The sequence below is a fragment of the Camelina sativa genome, chromosome 4 (genome assembly GCF_030686135.1).
Source record: "Camelina sativa cultivar CO46 ecotype springtype chromosome 4, ASM3068613v1".
Taxonomy (NCBI): domain Eukaryota; kingdom Viridiplantae; phylum Streptophyta; class Magnoliopsida; order Brassicales; family Brassicaceae; genus Camelina; species Camelina sativa.
Window position 1 is genome coordinate 20,847,202 of NC_141883.1, and position 23,726 is coordinate 20,870,927.

General features: G+C 32.7%; 3 protein-coding genes across 5 annotated transcripts; all 3 read left to right on the plus strand.

Annotated features, from left to right (window-relative positions):
- Positions 1 to 127: 127 nt before the first annotated feature.
- LOC104780790 (leucine-rich repeat receptor-like serine/threonine-protein kinase BAM1) lies at positions 128 to 3,690 on the plus strand. Its single transcript, XM_010505329.3, has 2 exons — positions 128 to 2,922; positions 3,001 to 3,690. The coding sequence occupies exons 1-2, from the start codon at positions 345 to 347 to the stop codon at positions 3,420 to 3,422; spliced, it is 3,000 nt and encodes a 999-aa protein (XP_010503631.2). The 5' UTR covers positions 128 to 344; the 3' UTR covers positions 3,423 to 3,690.
- Positions 3,691 to 7,627: 3,937 nt separating this feature from the next.
- Positions 7,628 to 10,543, plus strand: LOC104780791 (branched-chain-amino-acid aminotransferase 3, chloroplastic). Of its 2 annotated transcripts, none has more exons than XM_010505330.3 (10): positions 7,628 to 7,928; positions 8,046 to 8,143; positions 8,239 to 8,419; positions 8,822 to 9,001; positions 9,110 to 9,241; positions 9,349 to 9,447; positions 9,521 to 9,637; positions 9,768 to 9,863; positions 9,973 to 10,085; positions 10,215 to 10,543. In XM_010505330.3, exons 1-10 carry the CDS (start codon positions 7,794 to 7,796, stop codon positions 10,330 to 10,332), a joined length of 1,269 nt encoding a protein of 422 aa, XP_010503632.1. In that variant the 5' UTR covers positions 7,628 to 7,793; the 3' UTR covers positions 10,333 to 10,543. The 2 variants fall into 2 exon arrangements, with proteins under 2 accessions (XP_010503632.1, XP_010503633.1); XM_010505331.3 differs by having other exon boundaries at positions 7,638 to 7,928; positions 8,242 to 8,419.
- A 5,484-nt stretch (positions 10,544 to 16,027) lies between these two features.
- On the plus strand, positions 16,028 to 17,473 carry LOC104780792 (transcription factor RAX3-like). 2 transcript variants are annotated; one of them, XM_010505332.2, is made up of 3 exons: positions 16,028 to 16,304; positions 16,449 to 16,578; positions 16,703 to 17,473. In XM_010505332.2, exons 1-3 carry the CDS (start codon positions 16,169 to 16,171, stop codon positions 17,367 to 17,369), a joined length of 933 nt encoding a protein of 310 aa, XP_010503634.1. In that variant the 5' UTR covers positions 16,028 to 16,168; the 3' UTR covers positions 17,370 to 17,473. The 2 variants fall into 2 exon arrangements, with proteins under 2 accessions (XP_010503634.1, XP_087366572.1); XM_087510446.1 differs by having other exon boundaries at positions 16,054 to 16,304; positions 16,741 to 17,473.
- The last annotated feature ends 6,253 nt before the right edge of the window (positions 17,474 to 23,726 follow it).

Sequence of the window (23,726 nt, forward strand, 5' to 3'; positions counted from 1 at the left end):
TCATTCCTTTCTAATCCCATGTTTCATTAAAAATCCATTACATGCATATGTTTCTATTTATGTAAAATAAATGATTTTCAAGATTTTATTTATAATTAGTGTGTCCTACTCTATTTTCAGAAACTTTATGCAATTAAATAATGGTTTATATTCTTTAAAAAAATCTCCCTCCAAGAAAAATCCAAAAAATGAAATAATTTACAACATAAAAATATACAAAAATAAAATAAAATAAAAAAATCACGCCATCTTCATCATCTTCCTCACTTACCCTCACCACACTATCACCCTTTTTAAACCAAACCCTAACTTACACAGAAAGAGAAAAATCAAAAAAAAGAGCCATGAAGCTTCTTCTACTTCTCCTCCTCCTCCACATTTCTCATACCTTCACCGTCGCTAAACCAATCACAGAACTCAACGCTCTTCTCTCACTCAAATCCTCTCTCACCGGCGACGACCACTCACCACTCCTCTCCTCATGGAACCTCTCAACAACAACCTTCTGTTCATGGACCGGTGTCACGTGCGACGTATCTCGCCGTCACGTGACCTCTCTCGACCTCTCTGGTCTCAACCTCTCCGGTACTCTCTCCTCCGACGTATCTCACTTACCTCTCTTGCAGAATCTATCGCTCGCTGCTAATCAGATCTCAGGTCCTATCCCGCCGGAATTCTCAAACCTCTACGAGCTTCGTCTTCTCAATCTCTCCAATAATGTCTTCAACGGTTCGTATCCCGATGAACTCTCCTCTGGATTGGTGAACCTCCGTGTTCTCGATTTGTATAACAACAACTTAACCGGACACTTGCCGCTCTCAATCACGAACCTGACGCAACTCCGGCACCTTCACCTCGGTGGTAATTACTTCTCCGGCAAAATCCCGGCGACGTACGGAACCTGGCCTGTTCTCGAGTACTTAGCCGTTTCCGGAAACGAGCTGACCGGAAAAATCCCTCCGGAGATCGGAAACCTAACGACTCTTCGCGAGCTCTACATCGGGTATTACAACGCTTTTGAAGACGGTCTTCCACCGGAGATTGGGAATTTATCGGAGCTCCTACGGTTCGACGCCGCTAATTGCGGTTTAACCGGAGCGATTCCGCCGGAGTTTGGAAAGCTTCAGAACCTAGATACGTTGTTTCTTCAAGTGAACGCGTTTTCGGGACCGTTAACTTCAGAGCTGGGATTGATTTCAAGCTTGAAATCGATGGATTTGTCTAACAATATGTTCACCGGCGAGATTCCGACGAGTTTTTCAGAGCTGAAGAACTTAACGCTTTTGAATCTCTTCAGGAACAAGCTCTACGGTGCTATACCTGAGTTCATCGGTGAACTGCCGGAGCTTGAAGTGTTACAGCTTTGGGAGAACAATTTCACCGGTGGTATCCCTCAGAAGCTAGGGGATAATGGTAGATTAGTGATTCTTGATCTCTCATCCAACAAACTCACCGGAACTTTGCCGCCGAATATGTGCGCCGGTAACAGGTTAATGACTTTAATCACTCTCGGCAACTTCTTGTTTGGTTCTATCCCGGATTCGCTTGGCAAATGTGAGTCTCTGACCCGGATCCGGATGGGTCAGAATTTTCTCAACGGGTCGATTCCTAAGGGGCTTTTCGGGTTACCTAAATTATCTCAAGTGGAGCTCCAAGACAATTACCTCACCGGAGAGTTACCAGTAAGCGGAGGCGTGTCTAGTGACCTTGGTCAGGTTAGTCTGTCTAATAACCAGCTCTCTGGTTCATTACCTACAGCTATTGGAAACTTCTCCGGTGTTCAAAAACTACTCCTTGATGGTAACAAGTTCGCTGGTCCTATTCCGCCGGAGATTGGGAGGCTTCAGCAGTTATCTAAGTTGGATTTTAGCCACAATCTGTTTTCGGGTAGGATCGCACCGGACATCAGTCGTTGTAAGCTGCTAACGTTTGTTGATCTGAGTCGTAATGAGCTATCAGGTGATATTCCTAACGAGATCACTGGTATGAGGATCTTGAATTACTTGAATCTTTCGAGAAACCATCTCGTTGGTTCGATACCTGTGTCGATAGCATCAATGCAGAGTTTGACATCTGTTGATTTCTCTTACAACAATCTCTCTGGTTTAGTTCCAAGCACTGGGCAGTTCAGTTACTTCAACTACACATCGTTCTTGGGTAATTCTGATCTTTGTGGTCCGTATTTGGGTCCTTGCGGCAAAGGAACTCACCACTCTCATGTTAAACCTTTATCTGCCACTACGAAACTGTTACTCGTCCTAGGATTGCTCTTTTGTTCAATGGTGTTTGCTATAGTGGCCATAATCAAAGCTCGGTCCTTAAGAAATGCGAGTGAAGCCAAGGCATGGAGATTGACTGCTTTCCAGAGACTAGACTTCACTTGTGACGATGTCTTGGACTCCCTCAAGGAAGATAACATCATCGGTAAAGGCGGTGCTGGGATTGTCTATAAAGGCACTATGCCTAACGGTGACTTAGTCGCTGTCAAGAGATTAGCTACAATGTCCCATGGATCTTCCCACGATCACGGGTTCAACGCCGAGATTCAGACGCTAGGAAGGATCAGACACAGACACATAGTGAGATTGCTTGGTTTTTGCTCTAACCACGAAACGAATCTCCTAGTGTATGAGTACATGCCTAATGGTAGCCTAGGAGAGGTTCTTCATGGCAAAAAAGGAGGTCATTTACATTGGGACACACGTTACAAGATCGCTCTTGAAGCAGCCAAAGGTCTCTGCTATCTCCATCACGATTGTTCCCCGTTGATCGTTCATAGAGATGTCAAATCCAACAACATCCTCCTCGATTCCAACTTTGAAGCTCACGTCGCTGACTTTGGTCTCGCCAAGTTCTTACAAGACTCCGGCACTTCTGAATGTATGTCCGCCATTGCCGGCTCCTATGGCTACATCGCTCCAGGTACTCACATTAGTATTTAATCAAACACTTGGTGAATGTAAAAAAATCTCTGAAACTATTTTGTTCCTTGACTTGCAGAGTACGCGTATACATTGAAGGTAGATGAGAAGAGTGATGTGTACAGTTTCGGTGTTGTTCTTCTAGAACTCATCACCGGGAGAAAACCAGTCGGAGAGTTTGGCGCCGGCGTCGATATCGTTCAGTGGGTTAGAAGCATGACGGATTCAAATAAAGACTGTGTGCTCAAAGTAATCGATCTTAGACTCTCTTCCGTACCAGTTCACGAAGTAACGCACGTCTTCTACGTTGCGTTGCTATGCGTTGAAGAACAAGCGGTGGAGAGGCCGACGATGCGCGAAGTCGTTCAGATTCTCGCTGAGATCCCAAAGATGCCTCTAACGAAGCAGCTGGAGACGGAATCAGACGTGACGGAGAAAGCTCCGGCGATGAATGAATCTTCGCCGGATTCAGGAAGTCCACCGGATCTCCTCAGTAATTAGATTTTCCTTGTCTCCGACGTCTCGGTATAAAAATTTTCAACTAATGACATTTGGAGTTAACTACTTAATTTAGCCCCTCCTTCTCTGATTCGGTTAAGGCAAACAAGTCTCAGTGGTTTAAAAACTCTCAAAGTCTCAAGGTTGTATCGTTTCTACTTTCTATTAACGTTGCCACAAGTATTCGAGTAGTTTTATCCTTTGGTAGGAATTTTGTAATATGTACATTAAGGTTTGATTCTTAATTAGTTAAGAATTTTATTTGGTTTAATAATCTCAAGCAAACACTGTTTTTTAGTGTTTCCGTTGTCTTTAAATGATGTTGGAATTTGGGACATTACATATTCCATTCTCACCTTTGCTTTAATTACCCTTTTGGATTGTATCTCATCGTTGAAGCTGTTGTGTCACAACAAGACATTCCATGTGAAAGAAAAACACAGAGAAGGGGGAAAGTAAGGTATGAATGTGTGTGTGTGGGACTGAAGGTAAGGGGGAGAAAGTGAAAGCTCACTCACAATTTCTAGAATTATTGCAAAATGTATGGGTAGTGTCTTAATGAATTCAGATGGTCCTAAGATTTTTTTCCAAAATCTCTTCCCTTGTCTTGAAGCAAAAATCTAATTTTAGTAGAAGCATTTATGACAACTCATTCTCATTAATTATAAGCCATATATTCAACTTTGATTTTGACCCATCAAAAACCATATCCTTAGGTGTTGTTGCTTTCCTTGATATCTAGTAATTTCTTCGATAACCATGACTGTAATTTAGAGACGAAAGAGAACAATAGGAATATTAGTTAATGATTTTTTGGATGTATTATAAGCTTCTACCATTTTTGGGCCGAGGTCCATCACAACTCGATCTACTTAAACGAATGTTAGATACATATGCAGCAAAGAATATGAAGGGGAAGAAAAAGAACAACAAGAAGAGCTATATATATATATATATATATATATATATATACTCTGATGATGTTTCAGAAACTAGAATATTTGTAGTTTTGTGTTTGAATTGGAACGTTTGTTTTCTTTCTTCAGTCTACATTGGTTTTACGAAGACATTGTTATGTCACACCATTTGGTAAGAGAATCCAAAATGCTGTTAATACAGATTCGTTCCGCTTCAGAAATCAAGGAAAGTTCAACATACCAAAGAAACAAAACAAGAGCAATAATCCAAAAAGAGTATTAAACAAAATAGAGTAACATCACATCTCTGGACTCTGAATATAGATATACCCGACGTCGTTTCACTAGTTCAGATAATCTTCCACCCTTCTTTGTGTTGAGTTTTAGGCTCGTTCCAGATTGTTTTGGGTTAGGCCCATTATATACCTTCAAGACGGGATTGACAAAAACGCATGAAGCACGTGTTCTTTTGAACGTATCTAAGTCGTTGGTGAAAATGGTGAGCAAATCAATCATTTTAGTTTTATTGTATTTTGCAAAACCACTTTCGGTCTTACATTAATTTTGAGCTTTATTTTTATTTTATTTTTTCTCTTGTATTATCACTCATTTTCTTCTTTCTTTTTTATTTTTTTTTTGTCAAAAACTCTCACTTTTCTTTGTTAATCTTTGTACAATTTCTGATTTCTATTTTATAATTCATGTCTTTCCTAGTGGAGTATTAGGAAAAAAAACCCACAAAAAAGAACTATATTTTTCTCTTAGTCAACTACAAAAAAATATCCTAATAAAATAATATCTTACACAATCAATCTTTTCCTTGTAAATATTTGGACTACAATTGTTTTCTATGTTTGTAATTACACCAATATTCTTCCTAAATTCCAGTTTAATTCCAGTTAAACCGATTAGTAGATTAATATAGAGTAAATAAATTAAATACTAGTAAGGTTTATTGAATCACTGATTAAGTTATCTTTTTATTAAAATTATATCAATGGATTCATGTGTGTGGATTCTAATTTATTTGGACACCAAAATCTTATTATATAAACTTTAGTTTTCAAAGTTAGTAATTCATATAGTCGCGACATGTGTCAAGTATATCGATTATATTTTGACATAAGTAAAAAGAAAATTTATTTAATAATTATTAGGAAAATTAAAAATCTTAAAAATAAAAGGATTAGGATTAATATTTTTTAAAAGTATATAAAACCAAAAGTAATATATTATATCACTAATTCTAATAGAAAACTTATCTATTAAATTAGTAATTTCAATAGGAAAATATGTGCAATTAATAAGAAAAATATTTGCAACTTAATTGCAATTATTATTTATTATAATCATATAGTAAAAAGAAATTTATACAAAAAACTGATTAAAGTATAAAAAGGTTTAAAGTGTTAAAATTAGTGATTAACATAATATAAGAAAAATAAGATAATCAAAATAATAAATTAATGTAATTTGAAAGGGTAATCAAAATAATATATATATATATTATATTATATATTATATATATATTATATTATATAATCAAAATAACATATATATAATATATATATATATATTATTTAATGTATATATATATTATATAAAGTTGGGTTTTGAAAGTTAGTCATTAACAAGATTTTGACACATTTCAAGTTATTAATCTGAGATTTTGACATGTGTAAAAGTTACTTAACAAAATTTTGACATGTGTCAAGTTATCAATATCAGATTTTGACATGTGTAAAAGTTAATATTTAATAGGAGAAATTTGATTACAACAAAAATAACATATGTTTATCCAATTACTTTTTTCTTGAAAATATATGTATTGCTATTTGCTAACATCATTTATAAAATGACATAAAACTTGTATCATTTTCTAAGTGATGTGAATATAAATTAATAAATACATCAATTATTAAGAGAAGTAAATTTATATATTTGTATCAATATTTTTAAAGTGATGTAAATGATTTAGATTTGCATTGGTTATAATGAATGATGTTATACAAATTAATAATAGTATCGATTATTGTAATTGATGTTAATATCTTTTTTTTATCAGTTATTAAATGTAATTTAAAACAATATCATTTAGTTTGTGATACTATTTATGTGATATAATATGTTGTTTTTTGTAGCGTGTTTTGAACTTTATCATTCTGCTGCTTGAATATTAATGAATTTACTTTTACAAATTAAAAAAGAAAAAGTTGTGCAAAAATGTCTCCAAGTTGCAAGTAAGCAATAACTTAGGTCTCTTACTCTCTTACACACAAAAATCTGATCTTACAATGCTTTAATGATCTATATGTTTCAGGTACTTGAAGCAATTCAAGCAACCTCCTTAGATTCATTTCATATCAAAAAATTTAATTTATGCAAAGAAATAGTTAGCTTCAAACATGGGCGGAGCCAATATAGGATCATGTGGGTCAAATGATCCTGGTGAATTTTTAAAATTAGTTGAATTTTTAGGGAAAAAATCAAATTGACCCTAGAAAAATAGCACAATTGACCCTTACAAAAAAACTGAACTATATAATTGACCCCTTAAATTTTTTTTTGACCCTGATACACTGATTTCCTAGCTCCGCCACTGGCTTCAAAATCTCTTACTCCCTTGTGGAGTTTTGCTTCATTATGTAAATTCAAGACTACTCTAAGGCTTTGAAGTTTGTGATTTAACCAAAGCTTTGAAGTTGTGATTTAGTTGTTATCTCAACTCTTTTGAAATTTGAATAACTAAGTTTTATTGATGATTTCTTGTGATGATGAGTCTACTACTGGTGTTGTGGTGACTGAATTTGGATTTGGTCAATTATGTGAAAAATAATATTATTAAATTGGTGTTTTGGTCATATAATAGTTGATTTAATGTGTTTATATCGACATTTTCTAGGTGGTGATAAATAATATATTTTTAACATAAAGTATATTTAGGTGTAAAAAAAATACACTTTTAATAGTAACATACATAAAGATTTGTAAATAGATATAAATCAGTGTATTATAACAAAAAAAAATTATAAAAAACGTATAACAAATTTTAATATATTTTTGTTAAATTTAATTAATTTATAAAATTTAAAACACATCGGACGGTCTTCATCTAGTTATATATATTTTTTGATTTAAAAATAATCAAATCTAATGTCAGTATATTTATGTATCATTATAAACTATTGGAATAATATTTTTAATTTGGATGATTGTTAATACCCTCCAATTATTGTACCTTATTATTATTATTTTTTATTTTTAAATCTTATAAAAGAATTGATTTACAACAAATAAAACTGAAATAAGGTGTTGTTAGGGTAAAGACTAAAAAAGCAAAAAAACGAAACGCACGAGAGAGAGAGAGAGCCTCCTCCTCCGTCTCCCCCCCACATTGTCGTCTTTATCAAAGAAGAAGAAACACATAAACAAACACTTGCAAACATTTTCAGAAGCAATGGAGAGAGCAGTAATCTCCCCGAGTCTTAATCAAAATTACCTACTTTGTCCTTCACGCGCCTTCTCCACGCGTCTCCACTCTTTCTCCTCCTCTACTCGGAACTTATCGCCGCCGTCATCTTCCTCCATCAAGGTCAACTCTTTTTCTATCTCTCTCTCTCTCTTGCTACTGTTTTATCGATTCCTCAAAATGTTACCATCTTCATTTTTTTTTTATCTAAACCCATTTCTCCGATGATTATATCCACAGCTTCAGCATTCTTCGTCTTCTTCCTCTGTTTTGTCAAGTGTCAGCAATGGTGGTGCTTCTCTTACTCGATGCAACGCTGTGCTCTCCAATTCTTCCAGGTTTGTTATGGAATCAGAATCAACATCTCTTTGGGGGTTATTTGTTCCAAATTCATCCAGGTCCACTTTATATATGTTGTTTTTGTCTAAATTAGTAGTACGGAGGTGTCTGAATTAGCCGATATAGATTGGGATAACATTGGATTTGGGCTTAAGCCGACTGATTACATGTATGTGATGAAATGTAACATCGATGGAGAGTTCTCAAAAGGTGAATTGCAACGTTTTGGGAACATTGAAGTCAGCCCTTCTGCTGGTGTACTCAACTATGGACAGGTTTCTTTCTTTTATAGTTTTCTTCTTCAAAGTCATCTCCTTTACTGTTTAACGAGCTTAATCTCTGTGGTTAAGGTTAAGTAATTGAAAATATGTGAGAAATTTTGTCGATTTTGTTTCATAGTTTCTTAAAGTCCTGTCCTTTACTTTACTGTAATTAGTTCAATGAAAAGAGTTTTAATCTATGTTAGTCGAGACAAATTTAGGAGGTTGAGGTAAGGATATGTCAGATTTTTTGACATGGTTACACAATCTGTCAACGAGTCTGATCTCGTAGTTGCTATGTTAGTTGCATATAATGAGGATTTGATGATGAGAGATGCCAAGAGTGTTTGTGTGCTGGTTGGAATTTAGGATTACATGAGTCTTATTAGTTCAAGTTCTTCTTTTGTTTGTTTGTAGGGATTGTTTGAAGGGCTAAAAGCTTACAGAAAGGAAGATGGTAATAATATCCTCCTCTTTCGTCCTGAGGAGAATGCAAACCGTATGAGAAATGGTGCTGAGAGGATGTGTATGCCTGCTCCATCCATTGAGCAGTTTGTCGAAGCTGTGAAAGAAACTGTATTAGCAAACAAACGTTGGGTAATGAATCACACAGTTTTATGTTTTTGTCCCGATATGCAGAGGAAATTATCTATATCTTTGTTTGATGTTATGACTGTAACATGTGTGTTGATGTCTTGTTTTTAGGTTCCACCTCTAGGTAAAGGTTCTTTATATGTGAGACCGTTGCTTATGGGTACAGGAGCTGTTCTTGGTCTTGCACCTGCACCAGAATATACTTTCATTATCTATGTTTCGCCTGTCGGGAACTACTTCAAGGTCTTTCAGAGTTCCTCTTTAGATCAATTCCATATATCTAAGATAAGATTTGTTGTATGTTTCTCCTTTTCTCTAAATGATGATACGGATTTATATTATGCTGTCAGGAAGGTGTCGCACCGATCAATTTGATTGTGGAAAATGATTTTCACCGTGCAACTCCTGGTGGTACCGGAGGTGTTAAAACCATCGGCAATTATGCTGCAGTAAGTAAAAGCTGATTTTTTGAATATATTGATTACCAGGTTTTGTAACTAACACATACAACTCATAATTTAGGTACTGAAGGCACAGTCGATTGCAAAAGCTAAAGGATATTCTGATGTATTGTATCTTGATTGCGTTTACAAAAGATTTCTTGAAGAGGTCTCGTCTTGCAATATATTCATCGTAAAGGTAAGGAAAAAAACGAATCTTTCGGAATCTGATGATGCCTTGTAAAGTCTATAAGATGTCTATCCCTTTAGCAGTCTAAATTTCTAAGGCGTAGGAGATGAGATTATTTACCAACATTTTTCTTTCTCAGGATAATGTGATTGCTACTCCTGAAATAAAAGGAACCATTTTACCGGGGATTACAAGAAAAAGTATAATCGACGTGGCTCGAACGCAAGGGTTTCAGGTAATCTCTCTCCCCTTCTTCAGATTCTCAACAATACTCGCATCTTTAAAGTGGATCATAGCACTACACTACTGGCTTGTGATCACGGTGCATGTTTATTTGGTATCAGGTGGAGGAACGGAATGTGACAGTGGATGAATTATTAGAAGCAGACGAGGTTTTCTGCACAGGGACTGCTGTGGTTGTCTCTCCAGTTGGAAGTGTTACCTACAAAGGCAAAAGGTAAAGCCTTTATTTCTTTGTATCTCCCATATTAATCAAAAGCTAAACTTAAAAAGCGGTAAAGCTTTCGCCTTTTTTTTTTTTTTTTTGTATGTCATAAGAGCTTTTTTTTGTTTTTCTGAAACGCAGAGTGTCTTACGGAGAAGGTACCTTTGGAACTGTGTCGAAGCAACTCTACACCGTCCTGACAAGCTTGCAGATGGGTCTGATTGAAGACAACATGAATTGGACTGTGAATCTGAGTTAAGCTAGGCAAAGTGCAATTGTCAGTTCGGCTTCTTGGTTTTGCTTTTCATTTCCTATGGTCTGTGATTCTGATTCGTGAGAACTATAAGTTGGGATTGTTTAGAATCTGGTTTATCTAATACTTCAGATCTTACGACTTAGATGGTTCAATATCTGTAGATGTTGTTACCTCATTACAAATAATCTTATATTTACATATTTGTTTTTGATTACATGTTTACATATATTTGTTTCTGATTACATGTTAACATCCAATGGTTTTCCTCAAGTCTACAGCACTATTTCTGAGACATAATTGATATCTAACATCAGATTTAAACCAGAACTTATCAGTAAGCAAAAAGTAAAGGAAATAATAACAAGCCTTAATCTTAAAGTCTCTAATTAGCAGCGTGGACTTGGACTTGGTATGACTTGAAAAGATGTCATGATTATCTCATGATTACGAGATGATAACATGTCTTATCTACTAGACAGACTAAATATAAAAAGTAGTGAGGATGACTTGAATTACTGAAGTCTTATAATGTAGTAGTTAAATAGAAAAGGAAAAGAGATGGTGTGTTTTTTTCATGGGAACAATTTTTTTTTATAACCATTAGAGTACTTCCAAAAGACTTTTATTGGGTCCTTAATAAAATTATAAAAGTAGCCAAAAAGACCAAATTATTGCAGATTGTTTTTTAAAAATATGCCTACTCAATATATTCAAACCTCTTCACGTAGCCTTTGGATTTTTTTTTTGTTGGGTTAATATTCGTATTAATAATAATAAAAAGCTATAATCATCCTATCGTTCTAAGATTATTAATATTCATATTATTATTTTTTGGTCAACAACATGCATATATGCTTGTTTAAACTTGATTAGTAATCTAATTATATCATTATTACAAATCAATAGGCTATAAGGTAGATGTTTATATTATTTTTATTTTTTTACTTCAAAAACTCCATATATTATTAATCAAATTTGAAAAAGGTGGTCCACGAGCCGACTGTTTGCAGCCACACAACCTCATAGAGTTTGCTACAAGAAACATTTATTTTTTTCTTGAAGCTTTTACTTTCTAGACCTGGCTTTTCAACTTAGTTATGCTTGATTCAGTTTTTTACCAAGGTTGTGTTGTATGAAAATAGAGTACCCTGATTTTACCGTGTACTGGCCTGAATTTGTTGAGGTTGTCCCTTGAAAGGTAAAGCTCAATAAAGAATTGTTTAACCTCCGATGGCGTCTTGCTAGAAAGGTATGATATAAGGATGTTGATAGTGTAGTGAGTCACAAAAGAAGAATCCAACAAAGCAACATCTCAGTCAACCTGAAAAAGAGTCAGATGACTTTTCAAGTCAACAACAAAGCAACAGAAACACAAACATATGCAATGCAAGCGAGGCTTTTGTAGATTACCAAGCAATAGAGATTATGTAGAACTAACACATGCAATCCGAACTGAGCCTTATAAAAGGTGTCTGTCAACGCCAGGCTCGAATCAAATAATTATTGGGCGCCCTATGCTATATTGAAGGTTTAAAAAATTATAGACTTAGATATTTAATAATTAAAAAAATAGACTATATTTTACAATTATCTAAAATTTTAAGACTCTAAAATGTAAAGAAAAAAAGATAAAAAAAAAAAAAAAACAGGACCAGTGTACTGACATTCATCCTGGACGTTCGGTCAAAACCGAAAAAACCGAACCGGACAACCCGAAAATTTTGGTTACCTGGACAAACCAAAGAGAGTAAATCAAACCGTTCGGCGCAACTGTTTTGGGTAATCAGATTTCGGTTCGGTTTGGTAATCGGACCGATCGGTTTTATTAGAATCTGCAGCCATATATAAGCCTAACCATAAACCATTAACCCTAGTTTTGTTTTGAGAAAAGCTTCACAAGTTCATTATTCTCCGATCTAATCAATAATCATCACATCTCTTTCTGTTTTATCAATTCATCTCTTCTACATCCTCTTTCATTCTCTCAAATCTCTTTCGCAGTTAAGAAAGAACATTTTTATCAGAGATTCAACCTGTAAAATTTCTTAAAGGTAAACTCTTCTTCTAGGTATTTAATTGATTATATGTTTGATTCTTTGTTCTGTAATTTCTTCCTATGTATTGATAACTTCTTATCCGATTTGGAGAACTCTAGGGTTTGAGTTTCAACTTTTAATCTTATGGATCTTTTTAACTTTGTTGTGTTTGTGTTCTTGTCGTTGTAAGTTAGATATATCCATCCTTTATTAAACTTTTCTATTTTCGTTGTTATAAAATCGAAATTATTGTTCTTTGCTGTTTGATGATTTTAGTTCTACTGGTTGATGTAATCGATTTTCATGATGGTAGGGGAAAAATGCATGCCCAAGATCTCTCCAGCTTTGCCGTCTCAGCTCAGCTCGCCGTCATAGTTCGCCGCTGCAGATCATCATTTTTGGAAAACCCTAATGGATCTGTCCATTTGGACTTGTAACTATTGGACTTAGTTTGTTTTTGGACCGGGTATATGAGGTCTATTGTTATTTTGGTGGGTTGTAAATTTTTTTATTAATTTTGTCCATTATCTTAATTTTTTTTTTGTTTATTCGGTTCAAATTAACCGAATTAGAAAAAAATTCAGTTTAAATTCGGAACTGATTTAAAACCTAATAACCGACCCGAACAAACCGAGTACCGATTGACCCGAACTGAATTTAATTTCGGTTCAATTCGGCAGAATTTTCCAAAAACCGAGTTTTCTCAAAACCGAACAAACCGACCCGAATAACCCGAATCCGCCGAACGCCCAGGGCAAACTGACACACCCAACACACCCTTAGACCATTCTCATCGCTACAACACATGGTGTGTTCTTAAGGGTTTTAAAATAATAAAATTTTTGAATAGTGGGTACAACTGTTCTTAAGAAATAGAAAATTGGTCTTCTGCAAAAACTGTTGAATGGTGTGTTCTTAAGTGTAGACTATTATTTAAATATTTTAACTTCCCTAATACCATTACAACTGATGTAGCGTTAAGGATGCCCGTACAACCGGCCTTTAACAGCAAGTATCTCATGTTTTATTTGTGGAAAGTAAGACCTGTAGAATTGGTTGGAGAAGGCAGAATCCTGATAAAAGCAGAGTTCTTATGATTTTTGTGTGTTTTATATATTATATGAAAATTGGAAAAAAGAGATGGCCTACGAAACGAGACCAATTCCTACCAATGGGTAATGGTTTGAAATCTTCACAAAATTTCCCTTAACTTTATAAAGCTCAAAACTTTATTTACTTTTTCAGTGATAAACTTTATAGTTCTATATAAAAATGACATATATAAAGTGGAAAAAAAATCTCAATAAACCACTTATGACATTATTTGTCCAAAGTGTTTTTTTGACTTTTAAAACTTTTATGTCAAATCTCAACGTAAGTCAACCTTTTATGTTCCTCGAGAAGAGTCGGTTATTAAGTTTAACTAAGAAAGACAGTAAATTAGTTAATTAGTATTTACAAAATACCGTCTCAATTCATCATATTTTATCAAATCTGGGATTTGATATGGTTCCGAAAGATGAACCGGATATGGACAGTTCCAATAAAATTTCATTCTTAAATAAAATCTATTTTCTGATTTATTTCATCTACTTCATTAACGGAAGAGGATAGGTGCAAGTACTAAATTTCTTTGATTTTTTTAGTTGATGAAGGAAAGACACTTATCAAGCCTCCATTTATAGTGTGGAAACGGAATCTCGCCATCAGTACGAACTGCATGATAGTATACTTTGTTTTTTCATATTTGGTTTGGTTTTATGATATTCTGAGTTTTTGGATATAGATAAAATGAGTATATTCAATTCAAATCTGTTTTTTTTTCTTTAATTATGGATGAACACTCGTAAGTCCTAATAACAATTATCACATAAAAAACAATTTACTACTAATTATTAATATATTATATTTGTATCACATATCTATATTTTACATATAGTTTTGACGTGACACATAGACTTTGAAACACCCAATAATATATAAAGATCCACCCTTTTGAGCTTAGTCAGTACAAATCATTATTATTAAACGAGTGAGTAAACAAATCATTACTATTTTGTAAACAAATATAAAAACTGATTAATTGCAATTGTTTTTCAGCAACGATGCCAGATTGAACGGAAACGATTTGAATTCCATCTCTAGAATTTTGAGTTCACTCTATTGCAAAATCACTCACAAAAATCCAATTGGAAAGAGATTGTTTTTGAGTTTGACGAAGATTTTCTATATGATGCACAAGTAAAATATGCTAGTAAAACAATAAACTTCATATTTTTGCAAACCTTAGAATAATCATGAAAATTAGAGAAAAGAAAATATTACAAATCAAACATCACTCCCCCCAAATTTTTTTTTGTAAGTATCATTAATCCAACCAGCCAAATGTGCATGTTGTATATTGCATAGTTAGATATTAATATTTCCAACCTCGGATGTTTTCTAATTTCATAATTAGAACTTAAAATTTTTCAGAATGTATACCACACCGGTATATCAGCCTTCTGAGTCCTGAATACTTTTGACTACTTTTTATAGAGGAAAATTATTAAATTCTGTAAATTATTTTTGGATGTATCCAAGAACAACCATATATCATGTTTTTCATTATGGAGTTATACGTGGAAATGTTCGTCGTGATTGTTAAAATCACACCATTTCTAATACAATAGAAAGTTAATTGTAACATGCAACGGAAATAAATAAACAAAATGCTACGTGATGATGATTAGTAAGTAACTGTGTAGTTAATTCATATATTTCAGTTAAACAGTCTAATTTGATAAGTACTCTATAATCTATAAACAGTAACTGTATTCTTTATTATTGTTTTAAACTAGGATAAATTAGTTTACCTGATATGGGGTAGAATTTCTTCGGTTTGGCAATTTTGTTGACCTACCATAACGAATTTTGTTGATCTAGCCAATTTTGGTACCCATCGTTTCATTTTCAACCGCAAAGACGTAGTTAAAAGACCCTCATAATGTATATATATTTTGACCAAAAAAAAAATGTATATATATATATTTACTTTATCATAAGTAACTTTAGTGTAAAGACTAAAGTGCTGTCAATTTTTATACGTAGTGAAAATAGTGGCCTAAAGCAATTTTTATACGTAGTGTTTTCTAAATTTATGAACTATAAATTATATAATTTTAAAAGTTAAAAACAAAAGATAAAATAAAAATAATGCCTATTTGGGGTTCGAACCCACTAACTTGAATGCATTTTGAGCCTACATAACCATCTTGCTAAGAGAAATTCTTTAATAACTACTCCAAAAAACTACAATATAACATGTGGCCTAAAGCAGATGCTGTCAAAACCATGTAACTGTTTTTCATGATTTGAAAGACAAAATAATTGAGTTTGAACGTATCGATATATTTAGGAAGAAATGAAGAGAAATTTCTTTGACGACTTGCGTGTGCAATAGTCTTCCTTATCTTTTCTGCCATTTCTCACTATTGTATAAGTATTTAATTTTGTTGGATTACAATAATAACATTAAAAATTCCCAAAAGTTACTTTTTGGTTTTTAATTTAATTTTATTTTAATTTTATTAAAACTTCCCTACTTTTTGACATAATTTCTTACAAAGACTTTTTGACATCTCCTCCAGCTATTATATAGCCTCCTTTTTTCTTTTCTGCATTCACATAATATTTTCCCTATATAGCTTACGCACCATCATACCCACCAACATATATAATCTTTGTCATAGAGAGGGATAAACAAAGGCAGATATCAAGAACAATACCAAGATCAAGAACAAGACTTCACTAGGAGAAGGAGAATGGGAAGAGCACCATGCTGTGACAAAGCGAACGTGAAGAAAGGGCCTTGGTCTCCTGAGGAAGATGCAAAGCTCAAATCCTACATTGAAAAGAATGGCACAGGAGGCAATTGGATCGCTTTGCCTCACAAGATTGGTATTAATACTTTTCTAACTATTTTTAAGTTCATAGTAGTATCTTTGATGATTCTGATCTATCTCTCTTTAGTAAAGAATAATTGATAATTAAATTAAAGAGGCTTTTTGTTTATATAATCATTTCTTGGTTGGTTTAATTAAGGGTTGAAGAGATGTGGGAAGAGTTGCAGGCTGAGGTGGCTTAACTATCTTAGACCAAACATCAAGCATGGTGGCTTCTCTGAGGAAGAAGAATACATCATTTGTAGCCTTTATCTTACCATTGGTAGCAGGTACTATTCATATACGTTATTCATGTATATATCGTCAAAATATCTTGAGGAAACTCTTTTTTTTTTTTTGGGTGAAAATCTTGAGAAAACTCTTAATTACGTAGTTATGTGATGATGTTTAAAGGTGGTCTATAATCGTTGCTCAATTGCCGGGACGAACAGATAACGATATAAAAAACTATTGGAACACAAGGCTTAAGAAGAAACTTATCAGCAAACAACGCAAGGAGCTTCAAGAAGCTTGTATGGCGCAGCAAGAGATGATGGTGATGATGAAGAGACAACAACAACAACAACAACAACAAATTCAAACTTCTTTCATGATGAGACAAGACCAAGCAATGTTCACATGGCCACTACATCATCAACTCGTTCATGTACCAACTCTTGTCATGAATCAAACCAACTCGTTCTGCGACCAAGAAGATATTAAGCCAGCGATCATGGTCAAGATCGAAGATCAAGAACTGGAGAGGGCAAACCCTCATCATCATCATCAAGATTCGATGACAAACGCTTTTGATCATCTCTCCTTCTCTCAACTCTTGTTAGATCCTAATCATAACCACTTAGGATCAGGAGAGGGTTTCCCCATGAACTCGATATTGACCACCAACGCAAACTCTCCGTTGCTTAACACAATTATTGATCATCAGTGGTTCGGGAATTTCCAAGCCGAAACCATCGACTTGTTCTCAGGAGCCGCCACAAGTACTTCGGCAGATCAAAGCACCATTAGTTGGGAGGACATTAGCTCTCTTGTTTATTCCGATTCGAAGCAATTTTGTTAATTAACTATTCTCAACATGAACCGTACGTCATTATTATTAATTGGGGTAATAGGGTACGTGTATATTAGTATATATATATATGGAATAACGATCTATTTTCAAAACTTTTTATTGATATGTCTATGTAGAACTCCTACAAGAGAGATCCTAACGAAGTAATCGCATTCACATACTTGACAAAATTTTGTTATTGTTATTTTTTAAAAAGTAAGAACTTTGTAATGTGCATGTTATATGGGATCATCACGTGTTACGTTTCCAACTTTCCATCTATATATATAATGATAATACATATTGGGCAAAGTGTATTTATATATTCCATTTGTCTCACATAGATTGATGTTTCAACACTATCACACTTAAATTTTTTTTTTAAATTTTATTTGTAAATTAATTTATAATTACTTTTTGGTGGATAGAGAAACCATAAACTAATAGACAAATGACATGTGTCAAAAAGCATAAAGTAGTATAATTGTTTTAGTTTTTTATTCTACAACATGAATCTTTGAGAGACAAAAATAAATCCTAAAACATAAATGTATTAGAGACAGACGGAATACATTTTTTTTTCTTAAATGATGCTTTTGGGTTCTTGGCACGTATATATATGGTCGGATCGATCCACATGTATGTGGTTGGATTCATTGATTGTATGTTGATCATCCTACTTTTTCGAATAATTGTTGTATAATTAGGATCCCCTCGGATTCGTTAGGGTTATTACCTGGATGTCGGATTGTGCAAAGCATTTAGCTGGAAACCATATTGATGTTAATAAAAATTAAGAGTTAATATATATATATATATATGGATTTAATAAGGTTAAGAATACCTAACCATTTGACAAAAAAGAAAAGTTTTGATTACCAAATAAATGAATGTGTGCAACTCTGAACTTCTCAAAGACATCACCTCTCTCTCTCTTCCTAGCAAGTCACTAGTCTGTTTCTTGTTTCCTCACAAAATCAAATGATGATGTCATACGAAAATTCTGTTTTCTCTTACGAGTTAGGCACATACGTTTGCCTATTCAAAAATCAAATCAATTTGAGAAAGTCCTAAAGTGACACTGTCGCTTGAAAATATATTGTGCCAAAACTTGTATTTGTCCAGTGTAATTTTCGGTAAACAACAATTGAGTTCGCCTATATTATGTAGAAAAAAACATGACATTAATTTAAGAGACATTCCAAATTTCTTTCAAACATGCACAAGTTTATTTTTCCCGTTTATTGTTTAAAATCATCCAAAACTTGTGTTTATATGTAGAAGTTAACAGTATAAACACATATACCTTTTACCAAAAAAAAAAAAAAAAACAAAAAAAGTATAAATACATATACGTAGAGAATAATTAAAAAGAGAAGATATATCTTTTGTTGATCTCAAACAATTCGTTCAGTCCTAGAAGCTAGGAGTAGACTAGACTTCACGGTTCAACACAAAAGAAGATATTATGTTTGATCTTCGTATATTCCCTTGTATAGGACAAATGGGATGATATAGAAATTAAATGACGTTTTCAAAGATCGTATTACAAAAAAAAAACAGATGGTGAAATGATCTTAACGCAGTTGCATGAGGTAAATCCATTTGTAGAAGATACTATCACACATGAGATCGAATTTCGGTTTCTACGAATATAGAAATTTGGCTAATGGGCCGGTCAGTTGTGACCCAATGGTTAGACAAAAAAAAAACAAACAGATCAATTATAAATAAGAAAGAGAGTATTACGATACTAGTCTCCCGAAAGACAAGTCATTTGGATGTTCCAAACATTCTCTTCAAACAGCAAAATGACAAACATAATTATGCAATTATTCTCCTTTAATTTAATACGTATAATTTGTATAAACCCATGCACCCATGAAGTCCCTAAATAGTAAATATCATATATTCATATTGTTTTAGTGTTGCATTACATACTGCCAAATAATGAAATTGTCGATACATTCAAATATAAGAAATCTTATTAGTATATGCTTTTTATTTGTATATATGAATGTAGTTGAAATTTGTTATCAAAATTTTTAAAATATGTACTTCCAGTGGAGTCGTAATTTCTAGACGCGTGGAAAAGTTCTTATCCTAATGTATGTAATTATATATTGTTAATCGTGATTTGGGGAAAAAGGGACCTAGTGATGAAAATCATGCACGTAAGCCATTTGCATTAGTTCAGTGGACTGCAGAATGTGTCATAGGCATGGACATACACTACATTGTTTAACATCATTTATTTTAAATATTTGTATCAGATTTAATTTGCATCACTTTAACAAATGATTTACATTTTTATTGATGCAAATAATTTGTACCAATTTTTTCAAACTGATGTTAATATACAAAATATTTACATCGCTTTTCTTAAATGATGTTAACATGCATCAGTTACAAAAAGTGATCTAAATTTTGCATCAATTAATATAAATAACATAAATATTTGCTACGGTTATAATAAGTGATGTTAAATATTTTTATCAGTTATAAATAATTGATATTAAAACTAATTTTAATAATTATTTGATTTTATATATTTCTATTGGTTTGATTATTTGATTTTAATAATTATTTTATTTACATAAATCGATGTTAAAATTAATTTAAATTTTAATAATTTTGATAATTGAGTCATTTACAAAAATATTTAAAACTAAAAATAAAATAACTGAAGAAATTGTAGTACAAATGTACAATTACGAAAATAATAATTAAAATTATAATAGCTGACCAAAACAACAAAATTACTTAATAGAAAAAAAAATAGAGAATAGGATAATAAAAGATATTATGAAAACTCAAGCGGCCAAAATCTGAAGCCTTGTCATAACAACCACTGCTTCTGCGGTCAAGAAACTCCCCCTCTTCTCAACAAGCCACTGCCGTCCCTAATTACTCTCCTTCACCAAAACAACCATCCGCCAAGAAAACAGATTTCTCGTTTGCTGCACCGGCGACTGCCGTGGAGGAAAAAAGTTCCGGTTGGATTCACTCCCAATCTTCGCCAGAAGCACATGTCTCCTCCGTAAGACACAAGTAGAAGAATACTACGTCATCATCACATTTTAAAAATAAAAATCTTTGAGATGCCAACAGGAGTGTTTTTTAACCGAGAGGTTCAACATCCTCACCGGAAAAATGGAGTTTATTCAGAGAAAGCTGGACTCACAAAGAAATCTGATTTCACATAAGTATATGACTGACATAGAAGATGAGGAGAAGTTTTTTATAAGGTTTGGTTTTCGTAGTAGGTTTTATTAATTAGGAGATATTGTAAATGTTAGATATTGTAACAAAAATATTAAATTGGAAGATATTGTAACTGCTAGATATTGATCAAAAAGATTTTTTCTTGCCATAAATTTCGGTTAACTAAGGAAACTAGTAAATAACAATTATTTGTTTGCTAAAAATCTCTCGCCCAATAAAAATTTACTACCGCTCAGTTTATTGGATATATATTCTATCATTTACTGAAAAATCGATGCAAACATTATTCTTTTAATATTTTCTTTTTTTTAATAAAGTAAAGTTGGTTTTATTAGTGTCAACCATTTTAAATGAGGCAAATTAAGGGTAAAAAATACATCAGTTTTAACAGTCGAAACTAAATCGCATAATTAACTTTGGCGTAATTTATATAAATTTTATCAGCATCATTTTTTATTGATGTAATTTAAAAAAAATATTATAAGTGATGTTAGTAAAAATTAGTTAATACATCAATTATTCATGTGATGGGAATATATATATTTGTATCAATATTTTGAAAGTGATACAAACTAATATAAATTTGCATCAGTTTTGATGAATTGATGTCAAAGAAATTAATATTAATATCAATTATCCTAACTGATGTTAAATTAGATATTTTGTATCAGTTATCAATAAGTAATTTAAATTAGTATCATTTAGTTTGTGATATAATTTAATTGATGTAATACACCTTTTTTTGTAGTGATATTACACAATTCACACACACACTTTATATATTTATATATATATATATGTATATGTATTCTTTGAATCATGTTTTACCTACCATAAAGACTAAATTATTTTCAAAGAAAGGTCATCATAAAAAGAAAGTTTACCGTAACACAAATTTGAACATTTTCCAGAGCTAGCTACGTAAAATGCATGAAAATGTACGTATATCATATTATCATGTGTATGTCAACAAAATTTAAAATACAAGTAATCTTTCCAAATAACTAAAACAGATATATTAAAGAAGAGAGTTCTTTCTTTATCTTCTTCACTTTGGTTACTGTTTTTTTTTTCAAGCTGGTTGTTTTCTCTTTGTTGGACATTTGAAGTTGGAAAAAAAAGAGGAGAAAATTGAATAATTTTTAATCCTACATCGGCTTCTAATTTTTTTTAATTATAATTTGAAAGAAAAAAAATGACTGCTATAAGACAACAGTTTTTTTAATAACTTTAATAGTCTAAATAAAAAATGAAAGTGTATTATACACACCAAAAGAAAAGTAACAAAAAATTACACTTTATATATTGCATGTTCTATAATTTATAACCTTATTATTAATTCATTTTATTCATAAGATCCAAAAATTCCACTTTAACAAAAACAAATCCAAAAGTTCCAACATTGCCGAATCTTTTATATAATATATATCGTTATCTCCGTATTGGGTCAAGCTATAAAGCAAAAAGAAAAGAAAGAAAAGAGAATAATAACGGAGAAGAAGAAATCAAGAAACAAAAATTCAAGAATATAGGAACGAAATCTATATTAGTATAAAACTAAGTGGATTAGATAAAATAACCCTTAAGTAATAGATTACTAATTTATACATTCTGTCAAAAACCCCTCGACGTATATGTAAACAAAGCCATATAAAACCTTGATTGGCTCGGCGACATATGCTGGGCGACAAATAAAAAACGAAAGTTATTTGCTTGCATGCTTAAATACAATTAAAGGACTTTGTCAAATAAAACTAATCAAAAGGATTTTCTTACAACATAATTAATTTTGATTTAATAATCCACCCGATGTCGACACTCACTAGCACGTTAATTAATTCTATTTTCCAAAGTTTTTTGCTTAGAAAAAATGTCTTTTTCTTAAAAAGAAAGAAATCTCTGGACGTCAAAAAGAGAAAAAATAAATCTGTTTCTTAGAGAAAATATTGGAATACTTTACTGTGGGAACGGAATTTTATGTTAGTTAAAAGAGGATAGTGTAAATGGAATAATCGAATTGTTTTAGTGTTTGACGATTTCTTGCCATCTGCTCAGCTAGCTTATGGCAGCAAACAGATATAATCCAGTTTTACATGGTAATCATATTTTATGGAAAACTTCTTCGTTATGAAATTATAGAGCAAACCATGTATGTGTCGTAACTATAAACTAGTATACTACATTACTACTTACTTGGTTCCATATGGAAACCTCACAATTGGTTCACCCCTCTCTATATTATGTATTGGCCATGCATGATTTTCATAACCTTAGCATAAGAGCTCTAAGCTTTGGTTTTGTTTTCTGGGTTCATTTTGAAAGGCCTCCAAAAACTTTTCTCGTTACACCCACCAGTTTTGGTCGCAATATATGTATCCGTCTTTAAAATTAATCGAAAGCTGATTACTAATACAAGGCCTTTGTGGCCCAATTTTATTAGTTTATGGTTCATGCATACATTAAGAAGACTAGATATTTATATATTTTTCTATTGTACTTTCATATGTCATGGGGTGGCATGTGCAAGTTATGGCCTAGGCTCGTGAAACCCACCTGACTGCATTCTTCGTTCAAACTTAACATGTTAATGTGTTTTTGAAAAAATAACTTTACATTAACTAAAGCTTAAAATGTATAATTAAGAATTTGTTTTATTTTGAACAAATGTCAAACAATGACAAGGGATTATTCCCCAACTAAAATATGTGAATCTACGATTTCGATCTAGCGTTATAAAACCAACCGACCAGATTGCTTGTTCTTATAGATATCTGTGATCTGAATCATATCGAGACCACATCACAAATCTCGAAATTTAGTATTTTCTTTAGTAAGACCAAGTTCTGGATGGGTCGTATGCAATCAATAACATCATTGATTAGAAATTCTCAGATCATAAGAATATCAACCAAAATTCTCAAAATCAATATTACGTGTCTATATTATCTCTGTAATTGGAAAGTACCTTATGTTGTACAACCCAACGACCAATATAATGATCTCACATGTAAGGATCATTATATGTCTTTAACGGCCGATTTCTCCGGTTTTGATACAGAAGGGAACAAAATCGTCATACTGGATATCTTGTTAGATTTTATTTCTCTTATTTTTTTATTAAGAAAAAAGTTGATGAACGAT